At 36.0% G+C, this 21,948-nt stretch overlaps 1 protein-coding gene across 7 annotated transcripts in view; it reads left to right on the top strand.

The window, feature by feature from the left end:
* BTBD10 (BTB domain containing 10) overlaps positions 1-21,948 on the top strand; it is an 87,583-nt gene that overhangs the window by 46,824 nt on the left and 18,811 nt on the right. For all 7 annotated transcript variants that reach the window (XM_045484590.1, XM_045484592.1, XM_045484588.1 and 4 more), the window contains 2 exons: positions 16,657-16,853; positions 19,189-19,474. In XM_045484590.1, coding sequence (XP_045340546.1) covers positions 16,657-16,853; positions 19,189-19,474 — 483 coding nt within the window. The remainder of the gene's footprint in view (positions 1-16,656; positions 16,854-19,188; positions 19,475-21,948) is intronic.

The raw sequence follows: 21,948 nt of genomic DNA, 5'->3' as shown, positions 1-21,948 counted from the left end.
TAAAAAAAATTTTTTTTAATGTTTGTTTATTTTTGAGAGAGAGAGAGCACAAGCCAGGTAGGGGCAGAGAGAGAGGGAGACACAGAATCCAAAGCAGACTGCAGGCTCTAAGCTGTCAACACAGAGCCCGACCCGGGGCTCGAACTCTAAAACCACGAGGTCATGACCTGAGCCAATGTTGGTCGCTTAACCAACTGAGCCACCCAGGTGCTCCCCTAGAAAAATTGTTTTTAATGTGTATTTATTTTTGAGAGAGAGAGAGAGAAAACACAAGTGGGGGAGGGGCAGAAGGAGACACATACAGAATGTGAAGCAGTCTCCAGGTTCTGAGCTGTCAGCATAGAGTCCAACACAGGGTTTGAACTCACGAACTGTGAGATCATAACCTGAGCCGAAGTCAGATGCTTAGCCAACTGAACCACCTAGGTGCCCTTTGTGATTGATTTCTAGTTTCATGCTGTTGTGGTTGGACAAGATGCTTGATATGATATCAGTCTTCTTAAATTTATTGACTTGTTTTATAGCCTAACATGATCTGTCTTGTAGAATGTTCCATGTGGACTTGAAAAGAATGTATATGTTGCTGGTTTTGGTTGGAATGTCCGTAAATATCTGTTATGTCCATCTTGCCTAATATGTCTTTCAATCACTGTTTCCTTGATTTTCTGTCTGGCTGATCTATATATTGATGTAAGTGGGGTGCCAAAGTCCTCTACTATTACTGTATTACTGTCAGTTTCTCTTTTTATGTCTTTTGATAATTGCTTTATGCATTTAGGTGCTACTATGTTGGGTGCATAGATATTTACAATTGTTATATCCTCTTGTATTGTTCTCTTTATCATTATGTAGTGCCCTTCTTTTTCTCTTGCTACAGTCTGTTTTATTTTTTTTTAATTTTTTTTAATGTTTATTTATTTTTGAAGGAGAGAGAGAGAGACAGAGTGTGAGCAGGGGAGGGGAAGAGAGAGAGAGGGAGACACAGAATCGGAAGCAGGCTCCAGGCTCCGAGCCGTCAGCACAGAGCCCGATGCGGGGCTCGAACTCACAAACCGCGAGATCATGACCTGAGCCGAAGTCGGACGCTTAACCGACTGAGCCACCCAAGCGCCCCAGTCTGTTTTATTTTTTATTTTATTTCTATTTTTTGCTATAGTCTGTTTTGAAGTCTCTCTTGTTTGTTATAAGGCACCTGGGCTTTTTTTTTTTTTTTTCCACTCCCATTTGCATGGTATATGTTTTTCCAGCCCTTCTTCACTTTCAGTCTGTACATGGGTTTAAAGGTCTGAAGTCTCTTGTAGGCAGCATATAATGGGTATTGTTTTCTTATCCATTCAGTCATCTAGTGTCTTTTGATTAGAATTTTTTTTTCCATTTATATTTAAAGTAATTATTGATAGGTATGTACTTATTTGCTTTCTGGTTGTTTTTATAGTTTTTCTCTGTTCCTTTCTTTTTCTCTTGTTCTATTCCTTCCGGGTATGATGGTTTTCTTTAGTGTTATGCTTGGATTCCATTCTCTTTATTTTTTTTGTGTATCTATCATAGGTTTTGTGGTTACCATTATGTTCATATATAACATCTTACACGTATAGCAGTTTATATTGAGTTAATGGTCACTTAAATTCAAACACATTCTAAAAGCATTAAATTTTTATTCCTCCTTCCACATTTTAGGTATGTGATGTCATATTTACATCTTTTATTTTGTGTATGCCTTGACTGATTTTTGTGGATGTAATTGATTTTACTGTTTTTGTGTTTCAACCTCTGCGCTGCTTTTATAAATGATTAATCTACTACCTTTGTTATATGTTTGCTTTATCTATGGAATTTTCTCCTTTCATAATTTTCTTCTGGTTGTTGCCTTTTCTTTCTACTCAAAGAGTTCTGCTTGGGATCCCTTGTAACTCTTCCTTCTGCCTCTTTCAACATCCATATTCCATGCCCATACAAGTACCACTATATTTTCTGACACTGTACTTTAGTTTGTGTTTCTTAGAGTTTGATATAAATGTTCCCTTTTTTTGGATGGTGTAGTGATCTAGCTTCCTTCGCTCAGTATAATTTTGAACTTGACCCATGTTGTAATTTGTATTTGTTTCTCCTTTTTGTTGAGTAGTATTCCATTGTATGCATACACCAAAATTGTTTATCCAGTTACCTGTTTATAGGCATTTAGGTTGTTTCCAATTTGGGGCTGTTACAAGTAAAGCAACTAACAATGTTTGTATCTTTTTATTGACATATGCTTTTATTTCTTTTGGGTAAATAGGTAAGATGGAATGGCTGGGAGAGTATATTTAACTTCTTAAGAAACTTTCATACTGTTTTCCAAAAACGGTTTTCAAAGTGGTGGTACCATTCTACATTATCATCAGGAATATGTGAGAGTTTGATTTTTACACAAATTCATCGACACTTGATATGGCCATTCCTTTTATTTAGCCATTCAAATAGATGTGAAATGGTGTTACATTGTGGTTTTAATTTGCATTTCTTTAAGAGTGATGATGTTCAGCATCTTTTCATGTCCTTAATTTTTTTTTCATCTGTATATCTCAAGGTTGTTTTGCACATTACTTTGTGAGTTCTTCATATTCTAAATACGTGTTCTTTATCAGATACGTGATTTCATTCTCTTTTTTGGGGGGGGGGTCATCATCATTAGATTTATTTTTTTTCTTTATTTTTTATTTTTTTTTTAATTTTTTTTTTTTCAACGTTTATTTATTTTTGGGACAGAGAGAGACAGAGCATGAACGGGGGAGGGGCAGAGAGAGAGGGAGACACAGAATCGGAAACAGGCTCCAGGCTCTGAGCCATCAGCCCAGAGCCCGACGCGGGGCTCGAACTCACGGACCGTGAGATCGTGACCTGGCTGAAGTCGGACGCTTAACCGACTGCGCCACCCAGGCGCCCCTCTTTATTTTTTAATTTACATCCAAGCTAGTTAGCATATAGTGCAACAATGACTTCAGGAGTAGATTCTAATGCCCCTTCCCGTTTAGCCCATCTCCCCTCCCACAGCCCCTCCAGTAACCCTCTGTTTGTTCTCCCTATTTAAGAGTCTCTTACGTTTTGTCCCCCTCCCTGTTTTTATATTATTTTTGCTTCCCTTCCCTTATGTTCATCTGCTCTGTATCTTAAAGTCCTCATATGAGTGAAGTCATATGATATTTGTCTTTCTCTGACTAATTTCGTTTAGCATAATACCCTCTAATTCCATCCACATAGTTGCAAATGGCAAGATTTCATTCTTTTTGATTGCTGAGTAATACTCCATCGTGTATATATATGACATCTTCTTTATCCATTCATCCATCGATGGACATTTGGGCTCTTTCCATACCTTGGCTGTTGTTGATAGTGCTGCTGTAAACATTGTGGTATGTATGCCCCTTTGAAACAGCATACCTGTACCCCTTGGATAAATACCTAATAGTGCAATTGCTGGGTTGTAGGGTAGTTCTATTTTTAATTTTTTGAGGAACCTCCATACTGTTTTCCAGAGTGGCTGCACCAGTTTGCATTTCCACCAGCAGTGCAAACGAAATCCTTTCTTCCACATCCTTGCCAACATCTGTTGCCTGAGTTAGTGTTAGCTATTCTGACAGGTGTGAGGTATCTCATTGTGGTTTTGATTTGTATTTCTCTGATGATGAGTATATTGGGCATTTTTTTCATGTGTCTGTTGGCCATCTGGATGTTTTCTTTGGAGAAGTGTCTATTAATGTCTTTTGCCGGTCTCTTCACTGGATTATTTGTTTTTTGGGTGTCGGGTTTGATAAGTTCTTTATAGATTTTGGATATTAACCCTTTATCTGATAGGTCGTTTGCAAATGTCTTCTCCCATTTTGTCGGTTGCCTGTTAGTTTTGCTGTTTGTTTCCTTCCGCTGTGCAGAAGCTTTTTATTTTGATGAGGTCCCAATAGTTCATTTTTACTTTTGTTTCCCTTGCCTCCAGAGACGTGTTGAGTAAGAAGTTGCTGCGGCCAAGTTATAGAGGTTTTTGCCGGCTTTCTCCTCGAGGATTTTGATGGCTTCCTGTCTTAGGTTTAGGTCTTTCATCCATTTTGAGTTTATTTTTGTGTATGATGTAAGAAAGTGGTTTAGGTTCATTTTTCTGCATGTTGCTGTCCAGTTTTCCCAGTACCACTTGATGAAGAGATTGTCTTTATTCCATTGGATATTCTTTCCTGCTTTGTCAAAGATGAGTTGGCCATAGGTTGGTGGGTCCATTTCTGGGTTCTCTATTCTGTTCCATTGATTTGAGTGTATTTGTGCCAATACCATACTGTCTTGATGATTACAGCCTTGTAATACAGCTTGAAGTCTGGGATTGTGATGCCTCCTGCTTTGGTTTTCTTTTTCAAAATTGCTTTGGCTATTCGGAGTCTTTTCTGGTTCCATACAAATTTTAGGATTGTTTCTTCTAGCTCTCTGAAGAATGCTGGTGTTATTTTGATAGGTATTGCATTGAATATGTAGATTGCTTTGGGTGGTATTGACATTTTAACAATATTTGTTTTTCCTATCCAGGAGCATGGAATATATTTCCATTTTTTTTATGTCTTTTTCAACTTCTTTCATAAGCTTTCTATAGTTTTCAGTGTATAGATTTTTCACCTCTTTGGTTAGAGTTATTCCTGGGTATTCTATGGTTTTTGGTGCAATTTTAAATGGGATCGATGCCTTGATTTCTCTTTCTGTTGCCACATTATTGGTGTATAGGAATGCAACTGATTTCTGTGCATTGATTTTATATCCTGCAATTTTGCTGAATTCATGAATCAATTCTAGCAGTTTTTTGGTGGACTCTTTTAGGTTTTCCATATAGAATATCATGTCATCTGTGAAGAGTGAAAATTTGACCTCCTCCTGGCTGATTTGGATGCCTTTTATTTCTTTGTGTTGTCTGATTGCTGAGGCTAGGACTTCCAATACTGTGTTGAAAAACAGTGGCGAGAGTGGACATCCCTGTCTTGTTCCTGACCTTAGGGGGAAAGCTCTCAGTTTTTCCCCATTGAGGATGATAATTAACATTGGCTCGTTCATATATGGCTTCTATAATCTCAAGGTATGATCCTTCTATCCCTACTTTCTTGAGGGTTTTTTATCTAGAAAGGATACTGTATTTTGTCAGATGCTTTCTCTGCATCTATTGAGAGGATCATGTGGTTCTTGTCTTTTCTTTTATTGATATGATGTATCACATTGATTGTTTTGCGGATATGAACCAGCCCTGCATCTTAGGTATAAATCCCACTTAGTCGTGGTGAATAATTTTTTTAAATGTATTGTTGGATCTGGTTGGCTAGTATCTTGTTGAGGATTTTTGCATCATCAAGGAAATTGGTCTATAGTTCTCCTTTTTAGTGGGGTCTTTGGTTTTAGAATCAAGGTAATGCTGGCTTAATAGAATGAGTTTGGAAGTTTTCCTTCCATTTTTATTTTTTGGAACAATGGAATTCCTCTGGAAAGCCATCTGGCCCTGGACTCTTGTTTTTTGGGAGATTTTTCATTACTAATTCTATATCTACTGGTTATGGGTCTGTTCAAATTTTCTGTTTCTTGTTTCAATTTTGGTAGTTTATATGTTTCTAGAAATTTGTCCATTTCTTCCAGATTTCCCATTTTATTGGTGTATAATTGCTTGTAATATTCTTATTATTGGTATTTCTGCTGTGTTGGTTGTGATCTCTCCTCTTTCATTCTTGATTTTATTTGGGTCCTTTCCTTTATCTTTTTGATCAGACTGGCTAGGGTTTTATCAGTTTTGTTAATTCTTTCAAAAAACCAGCTTCTGGTTTCATTCTGGTTTTTTTGTTTGTTTTTTTTGTTTTTTTTGGTTTTGATAGCATTGACTTCTTCTCTGATCTTTATTATTTCCTGTGTTCTGGTTTTGGGTTTTATTTGCTGTTACTTTTCCAGCTCTTTAAGGTCGTGATTTCATTCTCTTAAGTGAGAATGAAATTTTGCTCTTTGGAAGAGTGAAAGTTTTTAATTTTGATGTAATCCCAGTCCATCAATTTATTTATTAATGAACTGTGCTTTTTTCCCCCCATCAGAGTTTTATAATTTTAGGTTTTGGATTTAGGGTTGTGATCCATTTTGACTTCACTTTTTGTATATGATGCAAACTTTAGATCAGAGTTCTCCCTTTCCTGCAACTCCCCCCCACCCCCCTTTCTAGGTGCTGGCAGTGGAATATACATTTATATTCATTCGTTTCAGCACTATGTGATCAAAAGACTCTTGAATTAACTTTGAACCCTTATTGAAAATGTGTTGTCTATGTATGTATGTGGGCCCTTGCCTGATTTATTGATCTAGTTATCTGTCATCATGCCAGTAGCATCCTGTGTTCATTCCTATAGCTTTATAATAAGACTTGAAATTAGGTTGTGTTACTGTTCCATATCTATTCTTTTTAAAAGGTTACATAGACTATTGTAGTTCCTTTGTTTGTCTGTATGAATTTTTAGAAACAATTTGTCACTTTCGAGTAAGAAACCTCAGTTTTTTATTAGAATCATAGTGTATCTGGAAGCTTGAAATCAACCAGAGGAAAAAGTCTGGAAAACCTCCAAAAGCATGGAGGTTAAAGAACACCCTACTAAAGAATGATGGGTCAGCCAGGCAATTAGAGAAGAAATTAAAAAATACATGGAAACAAATGAAAATGAAAATACAACAATCCAAACGCTTTGGGATGCAGCGAAGGCAGTCCTGAGAGGAAAATACATTGCAATCCAGGCCTATCTCAAGAAACAAGAAAAATCCCAAATACAAAATCTAATAGCACACCTAAAGGAAATATAAGCAGAACAGCAAAGACAGCCTAAACCCAGCAGAAGAAGAGAAATAATAAAGAGCAGAGCAGAAATAAACAATATAGAATCTAAAAAAACTGTCGAGCAGATCAACGAAACCAAGAGTTGGTTTTTTGAAAAAATAAACAAAATTGACAAACCTCTAGCCAAGCTTCTCAAAAAGAAAAGGGAGATGACCCAAATAGATAAAACCATGAATGAAAATGGAATTATTACAGCCAATCCCTCAGAGATACAAGCAATTATCAGGGAATACTATGAAAAATGATATGCCAACAAACTGGACAACCTGGAAGAAATGGACAAATTCCTAAACACCCACACTCTTCCAAAACTCAATCAGGAGGAAATAGGAAGCTTGAACAGACCCATAACCAGTGAAGAAATTGAATCAGTTATCAAAAATCTCCCAACAAATAAGAGTCCAGGACCAGATGGCTTCCCAGGGGAGTTCTACCAGATGTTTAAAGCAGAGATAATACCTATCCTTCTCAAGCTATTCCAAAAAATAGAAAGGGAGGGAAAACTTCCAGACTCATTCTATGAAGCCAGTATTACTTTGATTCCTAAACCAGACAGAGACCCAGTAAAAAAGAACTACAGGCCAATATCCCTGATGAATATGGATGCAGAAATTCTCAATAAGATACTAGCAAATCGAATTCAACAGCCTATAAAAAGAATTATACACCATGATCAAGTGGGATTCATTCCTGGTCTGCAGGGCTGGTTCAACATTCGCAAATCAATGTGATACATCACATTAATAAAAGAAAAGATAAGAACCATATGATCCTGTCAATCGATGCAGAAAAGGCCTTTGACAAAATTCAGCAACATTTCTTAATAAAAACCCTCGAGAAAGTCGGGATAGAAGGAACATACTTAAAGATCATAAAAGCCATTTATGAAAAGCCCACAGCTAACATCATCCTCAATGGGGAAAAACTGAGAGCTTTTCCCCTGAGATCAGGAACACGACAGGGATGTCCACTCAAACCGCTGTTGTTCTGCTGTTGTTTAACATAGTGTTGGAAGTGCTAGCATCAGCAATCAGACAACAAAAGGAAATCAAAGGCATCAAAATTGGCAAAGATGAAATTAAGCTTTCACTTTTTGCAGATGACATGATATTATACATGGAAAATCCGACAGACTCCACCAGAAGTCTGCTAGAACTGATACATGAATTTAGCAAAGTTGCAGGATACAAAATCAATGTCCAGAAGTCAGTTTCATTCTTATACACTAATAATGAAGCAACAGAAAGAAAGAAAATAAAGATAGAAAACAGAAAAATAAAGAAACTGATTCCATTCACAATTGCACCAGGAAGCATAAAATACCTAGGAATAAATCTAACCAAAGATGTAAAAGATCTGTATGCTGAAAACTATAGAAAGCTTATGAAGGAAATTGAAGAAGATATAAAGAAATAGAAAAACATTCCGTGCTCATGGATTGGAAGAATAAATATTGTCAAAATGTCCGTACTACCCAAAGCTATCTACACATTCAATGCAATCCCAATCAAAATTGCGCCAGCATTCTTCTCAAAACTAGAACAAGCAATCCTAAAATTCATATGGAACCACAAAAGGCCCCGAATAGCCAAAGGAATTTTGAAGAAGACGACCAAAGCAGGAGGCATCACAATGCCAGACTTCAGCCTCTACTACAAAGCTGTAATCATCAAGACAGCATGGTATTGGCACAAAAACAGACACATAGGCCAATGGAATAGAATAGAAACCCCAGAACTAGACCCACAAAAGTATGGCCAACTCATCTTTGACAAAGCAGGAAAGACTATCCAATGGAAAAAAGGCAGTCTCTTTAACAAATGGTGCTGGGAGAACTGGACAGCAACATGCAGAAGATTGAAACTAGACCACTTTCTCACACCATTCACAAAAATAAACTCAAAATGGATAAAGGACCTGAATGTGAGACAGGAAACCATCAAAACCCTAGAGGACAAAGCAGGAAAAGACCTCTCTGACCTCAGCCGTAGCAATTTCTTACTTGACACATCCCCAAAGGCAAGGGAATTAAAAGCAAAAATGAACTACTGGGACCTTATGAAGATAAAAAGCTTCTGCACAGCAAAGGAAACAACCAACAACACTACAAGGCAACCAACGGAATGGGAAAAGATATTTGCAAATGACATATCAAAGGGCTAGTATCCAAAATCTATAAAGAGCTCACCAAACTCCACACCTGAAAAACAAATAACCCAGTGAAGAAATGGGCAGAAAACATGAATAGACACTTCTCTAAAGAAGACATCCGGATGGCCAACAGGCACATGAAAAGATGCTCAACGTCGCTCCTCATCAGGGAAATACAAATCAAAACCACACTCAGATATCACCTCACACGCCAGTCAGAGTGGCCAAAATGAACAAATCAGGAGACTATAGATGCTGGAGAGGATGTGGAGAAACGGGAACCCTCTTGCACTGTTGGTGGGAATGCAAATTGGTGCAGCCACTCTGGAAAACAGTGTGGAGGTTCCTCAAAAAATTAAAACTAGAGATACCCTATGACCCAGCAATAGCACTGATAGGAATTTACCCAAGGGATACAGGAGTACTGATGCATAGGGGCACTTGTACCCCAATGTTTATAGCAGCACTCTCAGCAATAGCCAAATTATGGAAAGAGCCTAAAATCCATCAACTGATGAATGGATAAAGAAATTGTGGTTTATATACACAATGGAGTACTATGTGGCAATGAGAAAGAATGAAATATGGCCCTTTGTAGCAACATGGATGGAACTGGAGAGTGTGATGCTAAGTGAAATAAGCCATACAGGGAAAGATGGATACCATATGGTTTCATTCTTATGTGGATCCTGAGAAACTTAACAGAAACCCATGGGGGAGGGGAAGGAAAAAAAAAAAAAAAAAGAGGTTAGAGTGGGAGAGAGCCAAAACATAAGAGACTGTTAAAACTGAGAACAAACTGAGGGTTGATGGGGGGCGGGAGGGAGGGGAGGGTGGGTGATGGGTATCGAGGAGGGCACCTTTTGGGATGAGCACTGGGTGTTGTATGGAAACCAATTTGACAATAAACTTCATATATTGAAAAAAAAAATCTGTAGATCAACTTGTGGGGAGAATTGCTATCTTAACAATATTGAATTATTTGACTTGTGACCATGGTAAAATTTTCCAGTTATTTAGGTCTTTTTAAATTACTCCCAGCAATGTTTTGTAGTTTTTGGCATCTTTGGTCAGATATATCCTTATATATTTCAAGTTTTTAATTCTATTGTAAATAGTGTTGTTTTAAAATTTCAATTTCTGGTTATTTTGTTGCTAGTATATAGACCGTTGAACAACATGGATCTAAACTGTGTGGGACTACTTACATGTGGATTTTTGTTTTTCTCAATAAGTATACATACAGTGCTGTAAATGTATTTTCTGTTCCTTACGATTTTCTTAACGTTTCCTTTAGCTTACTTTATTATAATATACATCTAACAAACAAAATATGTTTTAATCAACTGTTTATAGGTAAGGCTTTTGGTGAGCAGTAGGCTATTAAATTTTGGGGAAGTCAGAAGTTTTACGCAGATTTTCATTTGTGCATGTGTTGGTTCCCTGTGTAACTTTGTTAATAAACTCATTAGTTCTAGTAACTCTTTGTACTAGACTCTACAATCGATGATTATATTGTTTGCATATAAGGTTGGTTTTACTTCTTTTCCAATCTGTGTGCCTTCAATGTCTTTTTCTTGACATATTTCTCTGGCTAGAATCTTTCGTACATTGGCGAATAAAATTGGTGAGAGTGGACATCTTTGTATGGTATTGGTTGTAGGTTTTCCATAAATATCTTTTGTCCAGTTCATGAAATTCTGTTGTATTCCTACTTTTGCTGAGAGGTGGGTTTTTCTTTTTCTTTCCCTAATCAAGAATGGGTTTTGTATTTTGCCAAATGTATTTTGTACGTTTAGTGAGATACAGATTTTTCTTCATTAATTTGTTAATATGGTGAATTATATTGATTGAGGAAAGAGTCTTTTATTGAAGTATAATTGACATAGTAATTGATTTTGAGTATTCAAAGTATCTTGCATTTTTAGGATGAATCTCATTAGATCATGATGTGACATTTGTATATATTGCTCTATTTGGCTTATTAAAATTTTGTTGAAAATATGCATATTCTGAGGGATGTCAGTTTTTAGTTTTCTTGTAAGGCTTTGTCTGGTTTTGGTACCTGGGTAATGCTGACCTCATAGAATGAATTAGGACATATGTTTTCTTCAGTTTTCTGGAGGAGTTTATGTAGGTATTAGTGTTATATCTCTCTTAAGTGCTTGGCAAAGTTCGTCAGTGAAGCTATCTGGGCCTGGAGTTTTCTTAGAGGGAAAGTTCTTAACTGCAAATTCAATTTCTGTAATAGAAATAGAGCTGTGCACCTTATCTGTTTCTTCTGGAGTGAGTTTTGGTAGTTTGGAATTTGACCAGTTTTTCAAAGTTGATGAATTTATTTGCATAAAGTTATTTATAATATTCTTCTGTTACTTTTTAAATATAGGTGACCTTTATAGAATGTCAATTTTCTCATTTCTGATACTTGAAATTTGTATCTTATTTTTTTCCCAGTCTGGCTAGAGGTTTATAAATTTGTTCCCCCCCCCCCCCAAAGAAATTAGGTTTAGTTTTCATTGATTTTACCTATTCTTTTTCTGTGTTCTGTTAATTCTGCTTTGTACTCTGAGCTTTATTACTGATTTTTATACTTTGGGTTTGATTTGGTCTTTGTTTAGTTTCTTTTTCTTGTTTTAAATGTTTGTTTATTTACTATTTTTGAGGGGGGTGGGGTGGAGCACAAACAGAGGTGGGTCAGAGAGAGACAGGGAGACACAGAATCTGAAGCAGGTCCAGGTCTGGGCTGTCAGCACAGTACCTGACATGGGGTTCGAAACCACAGACCATGAAATCATGACCTGAGCCGTAACTGGATGCTTAACCAACTGAGCCACCCAGGCACCCCTAGTTTTGTTGAGTTACTTAAGGTGAAACTGAGGTGGTTTTTTTGGTTTTTTTTAGAACTTTCTTTTTTTTTTTTCTAATGTAGACGTGTAATGCTATAATTTGCTCCCTAACCACTGCTATAATGTTGTGCCATTGTACAAATTTTGATTATGTTGGGGTTTTTTTACTTGAACATTTTCCATTTCCCCTTTTGCTTTCTTCTTTGCCCCATGGGTTATTTATTTATTTATTTATTTTTTTTTTAAATTTTTTTTTTCAACGTTTATTTATTTTTGGGACAGAGAGAGACAGAGCATGAACGGGGGAGGGGAAGAGAGAGAGGGAGACACAGAATCGGAAACAGGCTCCAGGCTCTGAGCCATCAGCCCAGAGCCCGACGCGGGGCTCGAACTCACGGACCGCGAGATCGTGACCTGGTTGAAGTCGGACGCTCAACCGACTGCGCCACCCAGGCGCCCCAGTCCCCATGGGTTATTTAAAAGATGTTATGTAATTTCCAAATATTTGGGAAATTTCCATATATCGTTCTGTTATTGAATTTTAATCTAATTCCATTGTAATCAGAGGACATATTGTATGTGTTTAAATTCTTTTAAATTTATCGATACTTGTTTTGGTGCCCAGAATATAGTCTGTCTTGGTAAATGTTTTGTTTGGATGTGAAACACATGAAGTTTTTGCTCTTACTGGGTTAAATGTTCTATAAATGTCAATTAGGTCAAGGCAGTTATTAGTGTTCAAATTGTATTCATCTTTCTGATTTTCTGCCTACTTGCTCCATTAAGTATTACAAGGAGAGTATTGAAATCTCTGGTCATAATTGTGGAGTTCTTATAATTTTATATTTGTAGTTTTTGCTTCATGTATCTTGAAGGTCTGTTATGAGGCAGAAGGACTTTTAGGACATGCTTTTATTTGTTTTATTTTTTATTTAAGTTTTTGAGAGAGCATGAGCGGGGGAGAGGGGCAGAGGGAAAGAGAGAATCCCAAGCAGCCTGTATGACCAGCATGGAGTCCAGTGCGGAGCTTGATCCCATAGACCTAGGATCATGACCTGAGCTGAAATCAAGGTTTGGAAGCTCAACTAACTGAGCCACTCAGGCACCCCTGGGATGTGCTTTTAATGAATATGTTCCTTTATTCTTATGAAATGCCTTGATCATGTTCTTTGTTCTGTGGTCTGCTTTGTCTGATATTAACATAGCTACTTTTGCTTTCTCTTGATTAGTGTTTACAATGTTTTATCTTTCATTATCCATTAATATTGTACCTCTTTGTAGCTTTATATTTAAAGTGTGTTTCATGTAGGCAGCATATAGATGGGTCTGACTTATGTATCCAGTGTGATGATAATCTTTTGTGGGTTGGGCCACTTACATTTAATGTAATGATAGATATGCTTAAGGTTAAGTCTGTCATCTTGCTGTTTAGTTTCTATTTGTCCCATTTGTTCTTGTGTCCCATCCTCCCCCTTTTTCCTTTGCCCTGTTTTAGATTAATTGTATTTTTTTTTTTTTTTTTTACAATTTTATTTTCTCTTTTGTTGGCTTATTAGCTGTAATTCTTTATTTCTCTACTTTAGTGGTTGCTTTAGGGCTTATAATACACATCTTTATTAGCCTATCTTCAAATGATATTACAGAACACAAGAAATGGTTTAAGAGCCACAGTAGTGTACTTCTGTGTCTCTCCTCCCAAACTATGCTATTATAGTTATATGTGTATGTTATAAACCACATGCTGTATTCTTACAATTATTGTTTAATCCTTTAAAGAGATTTAAACAATTAAAAAAGCCTATATCTTCCCAGGCAGTTATTATTTCCAGTGTTCTTCATTCCTTTGTGTAGATTAATATTTTCATCTAGCATTACTTTTTCTTCTAACGGGCTTCCTGTAACTCTTCTTAATGCAGGTCTGCTCATGATGAATTCATTCATCTTTTTGTGTGTCTGCCTGAAAATTCATTCCCCCCCTTTATTTTTTATTCGTTTATTTACTTATTAAAGTGTATTTATTTTGAGAGAAACAGAGACTGTGTGAACAGGGAAGGGGCAGAGAGAGGCAGGGAGAATCCCAAGCAGTCTCTGTACTGTCAGAGTGAGCCCAATGTGGGGCTCCATTTCATGAACCTTGAGGTCATGCCCTGAGCCGAAATCAAGAGTCAGATGCTTAACCAACTGAGCCATCCAGGTGCCCCTGGAAACTCGAAGACCGTAATTTGGAGCAGTTATCTCCTTTGTTTTTGATCTTTCAGGGATCACTCTTTCTTTGCTGATGTGCTGTGTCTTGCAAACCATTGTTTTATATATTTTATCCATTCCGGTTATTTTTCCAGATAGGAAAGTAAATGCATTCCTTGTTATTTTGTCTTGACTAGAAATAGATGTCAGTCACATATCTCCAACTCTTTTAAATGCAGCATGAAGCAGACTTATCCCCTCTGAACTTGCTTGTCCTCATTTTCTTTTACACATGTTAATTATTTTTGCCCTTGGAGTGCTTTTCTGATCTAAAATTATTTAATTAAAGTAGGACATCATTAGTCTTCCATGACATCTGGTTTTGAAGATCTGATTCAGAGTACATTCCACTTGGGAATGAAAAGAAAGAATGGAAGTATATTATGACAACTTTTGTATTTATTTAAAATCTATACAGTTTAGAAGCGAAGCCAGTATTTTAGCAGAATGCTTAGTAGTATTTAATGTTTCAGTTACAGGGATGTCTGGTGGAAATGTTTTTTCAATTAATCAGTCTGCTTGGCCCTTGCTCAAACTGAAATTTGTCCTGCATTTGCCTTAGTTGTAGTTGTTGTATATACCATATCCATTAGATTATCAGTTAGATTCATATTTTGAAAATGTGCTTCTTGACACATTTAAAACTTAACTGCTAGAATAATTTGAGGAGTTAATTTTTTCAATATATAATCCTTCCGTTATTGTAGATTGCTTTCTTTTTCCTACTTTAGGACATAAACCAGAAAGTCCATTGTTTCTACTCTAAGGTTTTTACCATGAATGCAGTAGAATATTTTCTATTCGAAGAAAAAATACGTTTCAAAGATGCAATCCTACTCTGATCTCTTTCACTGAAAGAAGGTGGTAGTAGAATTTTTTATTTTTTCTATAGGTTTATGAAAGACAGCTGACAAAGGGTGATAGGTTGTCTTTATTTTCCTACAAGTAACTCTTAGGGTAAATGCAAAAATTGGCCTTATCTTTTATCTTTGTAGTCTGTTACAATGAGGTGATGACTGATTTTCATAATGAAAGAAACCACTAAAATAACAAAGAATTATAGGTAATAGGCCAACAGAGGAGATGACCCTGAAGCACTATGGAATTTAAAATGAAATCAAGAAGATTAAATTTTAATTAGTGTGGTTTCAGTGATGGAGTGCAGGGTAATATTATGGAGGGGGCCCTGGAATGAATCAAAAGGCTTGAGTTACAGTGTTATTAGCATATCTACTAAATATCTCGTGACTGAGCAATCTCATAAGTGAACTTTAATATCTTCATCGGTCATAACTAGTATTTAATGTGTGATTCTTTTGTGCAGGTACATTGCTGGTAGCTTGCTTATACTTCTTTTAATCCTTATATTAAGCCTACAGACTAAATCGAACCTGTATTTTACACATGAGGAAGCTAAGGTTTCAAAATGTTAAGTAATATTCAACAACGTTGAGCAATTAAGTATTCAAGTACAAATCGATTCTAAGTCTGTATTTCTCTAAAGCTGTGAAGTTTCTTCTATTTTTATTTATAACAAACTGTAGTATTTTTAAACCATGAACCATGATATATGCTAAGATGGTAAATTTCCAGTATATTAATTAGGTCTGGCTCTGTTCTGTCAGTTTTCCTACCTGCAATGTATTTTGATTATTAAAATTTTCTTTGCCAGCACCTTGGTTCACCAGTGTTTAACTTTATAGTGATGTCTTCTTCTTCTGAGATCTTAAAGCATTTATTATCTGTAACTTGTGTATTAAATATTTGAGATATATTTAGCCATTTACATGTGAAATTTGAGATAACTCTTGTTTAAATTTCTACATGTTCATGTATTACTGCTACACTTAAATCATAAGTTCCTTGAGGGTGCTTCTTTATAGCATTGTGCACATAGTACATACAAGTTTATAAATAATTTTGGTACTGAATTCTGTCAACCACATTAATCATCATTTTCAGTTATTCACTTCTCATGAGCAGATTTACCTAAGATGTTTTAAAATTTTCAATTCTGTGACTTTACACAGCATAAAGTTTTTAGAGAAATGATTTTGAAAAATTATGAAGAGTTAGTCAAAATCAAAATTAGCTGATTAAAGTTAGCATGTAGACGTATTTTATTTGGCTAGGAAACCAATTACTTTGTCCCATACCTCATTTTTTTAAGAGTTCCAGAAGCTGGTGTTCTTGCTCCACCTCCCCATCCCCCAAATCAAAGAGAGCAAAGTATTTATTTGAACAATATTTAGGAGATGTCGGTGGTGTCGACTACTATTACTACTATACTAACTCAAAAGTTAATGAACATTTCTGGGCTTTAGTTTTGTCATTCTTAAAAAAACTGAATTGGATTATATGATCTTTAAAGATACAGTGTTTCAGAATTTATAAAACCTACAAGTTTAAGGTAAATTGCATTTCAGAATTGTAAAGTAGCATTTGATTCGTACACTTCAAAATAGTAGTAGTTTTATGTTAATTGCTTTTTTCTTTAAAAGCATTTGTAATCTTACGTTCTACTTTTATGGTTAATTTTGTTTTCTGACTTATTAGTACTCCCGCACGTGTTGCTAAAGGAGTTGTTGACCACACCAAAATGAGTCTACATGGTGCTAGTGGGGGACATGAACGATCAAGAGATAGACGAAGGTCAAGTGACAGATCGCGAGATTCATCTCATGAAAGAACGGAATCTCAACTCACTCCTTGTATTAGAAATGTTACTTCTCCAACACGACAGCACCATGTTGGTATGTAAAATTCACTAACCTTCCTGACGTTTTTATAAGCATGCAGTTACCTTGTTAAAGCAGTAATGACAGTGAATTGTGCGTAGTACTTCAAGGTAAAATTAACTTCTATTCAGTTGCTTCTATTTAAACTTAGCTTCTTGCTATGAAAAGATCAGTTTATTAAATGAGACTTAAAAATGAATTTTTTTTTAAAGAATCTAAGATAGTCTTCTAAAAGAAGTGATTTTAAAAAGGCTTTAAAACTGTGATAAGTAGATTTTTAAAATCTTGCAAATTGATTTTTATCTTATGAGATACATGGCAGTGGTTTATTTTTTAAATTTGTAGTAAACTATTGATAGTAATTCTTGGTTAATCATGCTAAAAAAGGAAGTAAAAGCTAGAATAACCATCATGTAATTTATTTTGAATTTTGACAGAATTTTTAATTCAAAAAATAGAAGATGAAAAAGAAGGTGTGAAGTGTTTTGTTTTCTTGACAAGTAGCTCAGGTCTTTTTCTTCCTACTTATTACTATAAATGAACATTAGTATACTTGAGGTAAATACATTGTGTGACTATAATGCATGCACCAGTCTGAAGCAGAGGTACGTAAGCAGTGTGAGCATGCTGATTTTCATTTGCCCCTGGGGAAGGGGCACATTTAATACCTTGACTTAATATTTGAGGTTGTTTTTGATTGTTCCAAAAAATTTTTTTAATGCTTATTCATTTTTGAGAGAGACAGTGTGAGCAGGGGAGGGGCAAAGAGAGAGGGAGAGACAGAATCCAAATCAGGCTCTAGGCTCTAGGCTCTGAGCTGTCAGCGGGGCCCTGAACTCACGAATTGTGAGATAATGACCTGAGCTGAAGTCAGACGCTTAACCAACTGAGCCAACCACCCCTGTTTTTGATTGTTCTAAATCAAAATCGTTCATCTTAGGGCCTAATTATACAGAGAAGTTATCATATCAATATCAAAGTAGGTCCTTAAAGTCAAACTAGCACTGATAAGCCAGAAATCAACACAAGTATAAATAAGTTGTTGTATGCTAAGTTCAGTACCTGGGAAGAGAATAGGAGGATGTAATAAATGATTTTATTCAGCAAATTTTGCTTTTGGGATGCTACCAGCATTCTGGAAACAGGCAATAAAATGGAGGTGTCAGAATATCTCTGGAGATATAGCCAACCTAATTATATAATCAGTAAAGCTGTACAGAGTGTTCTAAGTAGCCTGAGTCATGGAGGAATTTGGCAGAAGCTGATGAATCTGATGAGATGGAGGTACATTTTTAGGTCACCTTTAAAGTTTAGTTATCTAGCCTCTAAAGGGAATTTACCACAGAATCTAATCTTAGTTTTAATTTTCCCTTTGTAGAATATTGGAACAGCTAAAGAGTATCTTCTGAATTTTAACACTATTTCCTACCTAATTAAAATTATAGATAGTAATCATATGGTCCTATAAAATTTGTGGCAGTGCTTTTATTCAAGCAAAAGTTATAGCATCAGCTGTTGAAGCCATTTTATTTGGGAGACATTAAAAGTCATTTGAGGGGCGCCTGGGTGGCGCAGTCGGTTAAGCGTCCGACTTCAGCCAGGTCACGATCTCGCGGTCCGCGAGTTCGAGCCCCGCGTCAGGCTATGGGCTGATGGCTCAGAGCCTGGAGCCTGTTTCCGATTCTGTGTCTCCCTCTCTCTCTGCCCCTCCCCCGTTCATGCTCTGTCTCTCTGTCCCAAAAATAAATAAATGTTGAAAAAAAAATTTTTTTTTTAAAAAGTCATTTGAAAAATACAAATACTTTCTGTGTCCTTAGTGACTTTTTTTCTTCCTTTGGGACCTTGCTTTTGTGAGATAAATTACTAGTTTGGTAATGCTCTCATTAACATAGTGAGAGTCCTAAGTTTGTACTTTGTGTTCTCAGAATAGTACTAATACTTTTAGAATTTAGGACAGTTAAAATTGGTATTTTTATTAATCGTTTACTAGCTTTCATTGCTTAGTTATTTGAGTTGGAAGACTATTCTGTTCTTGGGTTTCTGTATATTTTTAAATACAATAATATCATAAAATTTACCTTAATTTTGATTGGCCTGGGTCAGCATTAGCCATCAGTACATCTTTAAAAGAAATCTACAAAAATTAATTTAGAAAACATTTTGATGTTTTAGGTTTTATTTCTGGGAAATAATATTTATGGTGTTCTGTGGAAATATTACTTGAAATCAAAAAGGAGAAATACTGTGATTTAAAACAACTTTTCTACATCAGGATTTTTAGAAGCTATATGTGGATTTTGAATTTTTTAGAGGACAATTTGCATAGCTTTTTTAAACATCTTTCTTTCAGAACGAGAAAAAGACCACAGTTCCTCTCGTCCAAGCAGTCCTCGTCCTCAGAAGGCATCTCCAAATGGTTCTAGTAGCAGTGCCGGGAACAGCAGCAGAAACAGTAGTCAGTCAAGTTCAGATGGTAGCTGTAAGACATCTGGGGAGATGGTGTTTGTATATGAAAATTTAAAAGAAGGAGCTCGGAATGTAAGAACGTCGGAACGAGTAACACTGATAGTGGATAACACTAGATTTGTTGTAGACCCATCCATTTTTACTGCACAGCCAAATACAATGTTGGGCAGGTTTGTATTATTGCTGTTCTTTGTAGTATTATAAAGCGCTTTCACATTATTTTATTTATTTATGTTTTATAGTAATTCTTTCTTGGAATGTAGCATTGCTATTGTACAGATGAACTGAGCTTTGGAGGTTAAATAAAGTGTTCAAGTTAATACAACTAGAAAGTGGTAGAGCCAGATATTAAACTTAAGTTTTTTTTTAAGTTCATTTTTATTTTTTATTTATTTTGAGAGGGAGTGTGAGTGGGGAGGGGCAGAGAGAGAATCCCAAACAGGCAGAAGCGAAGCCCGACGCGGGGCTCGATTCCACAAATGATGAGATCATGACCTGAGCTGAAACCAAGAGTCAGATGCTTAACCGACTGAGCCACCCAGGTGCCTCTTGAACTTAGTTTTATTTCTAACCATCTTTGCTGTATCAGCAGGAAAAACAAATGCTTATATTAGTTAATGAACATAGGGTCCCAAATGATCTGCACAGCCGAAAACCTTAAAGTGTATGTGACAAGGTAAATTTAACAGAAATAATGTGCTTTCTTCACCTGGGGGCTCCCAAATTCAACCACCAAATATAGCAGGCATCAGCATTGTTTAAAGAAAAAAACCCACCAGGTTGGTTATCTGAAAAGTCAGCATAAATTGTCAGTTTGATGTAGATACTTAAAAAAAAGAAACATTATTAACAAGTAGTTAGTAGAATGAAGGAGAGGTACTAGCCATCCTCAAATCTTTGCTGGTTCAGAGTAAAGATTAACGTAGTTTGTAGTTGTGGGAACTGCAGTCTTAAGAATGATACAGTCAATATACACTTGATTTTTCAATGTGTCCTAAACTAGGATCAAATACCTTTTCATTGTAAAATTAGTATCTTTTTCTATTCACTCAAGTATAAAAAGAAAGAGCATATAAATGGAATAGAAGTTAACATGTAGAAAAAACTTGTTTTTTTTCTAGGTCGCATATGAGGAACCAACTATTTAGAATGTGTCTATGTGTATGTGTATGTGTGATTTCTTAGTATCTCTGCGTACAGAATAAAAGCTAACATATGACACTACATTTTCAAATAAATGCTCCTTTTAACATTGGCAATTAGACTTTATATCTCAGGAAAAAAATAATTATGGCTTTTATGTATTTTTAGCAGCACAAAGGGGTATTATTTTTTTTTTTAACTTTTTTTTTAACGTTTTATTTATTTTTGAGACAGGGAGAGACAGAGCATGAACAGGGGAGGGTCAGAGAGAGGGAGACACAGAATCTAAAACAGGCGCCAGGGGCGCCTGGGTGGCTCAGTTGGTTGGGCGGCCAACTTCCGCTCAGGTCATGATCTCGCGGTCCGTGAGTTCGAGCCCCGCGTCGGGCACTGTGCTGACAGCTCAGAGCCTGGAGCCTGTTTAAGATTCTGTGTCTCCCTCTCTCTGACCCTCCCCCGTTCATGCTCTGTCTCTCTCTGTCTCAAAAATAAATAAACATTAAAAAAAAAAAAATTTAAAACAGGCGCCAGGCTCTGAGCTGTCAGCACAGAGCCCGACGCGGGGCTCGAACTCACGGACCGCGAGATCATGACCTGAGCCGAAGTCGGCCGCTTAACCGACTGAGCCACCCAGGCACCCCACAAAGAGATATTATTGATGGGAGGTGTCAGGAGGATGACTTGACACTATTAATACTTTTTATTTTTACCTAAACTTTAAAGAAACACACTTAAAAAGTAGATACTTGAAATTTTGCTTCATTTGTTATGCTACATTAAAAAAAAGAAAAAACAAAGCCCAACAACATATGTGTGTGTGTGCATATGTGTGTGTGTGTGTGTGTGTGTGTGTGTATCCAGATTGATCTGTGTTCTGCTTTTGTAAAAAAAATTCAAGTATTTAAGGGACACCTGGCTGGCTTAGGCTATAGAGCATGGGATCTCGGTGTTATAAGTTCAAGCCCCACATTGGGTGTAAAGATTATTTAAAAATTAAGTTTATTTTTATTTCAAGTCTTTGAGAAAATTACATGACATTTGATTCCTGAAAGACTGTTGTCTTTTTTTTTTTTTTTTTAAATCAGTGAAGTCATCTTTTCCAACGTCAGTTGAATAATTAATGAAAATTAATATTCATGGGAACTGTAAAAAGCACTTGGCATTCTTTTGGAAACTTTGAAACGAAAAAGCTTTGTTTTTCATAGATTTCTGTGTTATAATAAAAGAGGAAACCATTTAAATTGGGAAATTGTTGAGTGGAATACTCAGCCATGTTTACTTTAGGAACAATGGTATCATGGAATTCTGAGGTTCAACTTCCTTTAATCACAATTTTTAAATTTTCTTGGGAAAATTTCAAAGAACATATTCTGCAAGTTGCCTCTTGTCAAAATAGTTACTGTTAAAGGTCCAGGAGTATTACTTGAAAAAATAGAAATTGGTATTTTCTTATGTAAAAATTAATATTAAGAGCTTTTTACTCATTTGTTTAAACTTTTCA

This window comes from Leopardus geoffroyi, chromosome D1 (genome assembly GCF_018350155.1).
Source record: "Leopardus geoffroyi isolate Oge1 chromosome D1, O.geoffroyi_Oge1_pat1.0, whole genome shotgun sequence".
Taxonomy (NCBI): domain Eukaryota; kingdom Metazoa; phylum Chordata; class Mammalia; order Carnivora; family Felidae; genus Leopardus; species Leopardus geoffroyi.
This window is presented reverse-complemented; position numbering and strand designations above follow the sequence as displayed.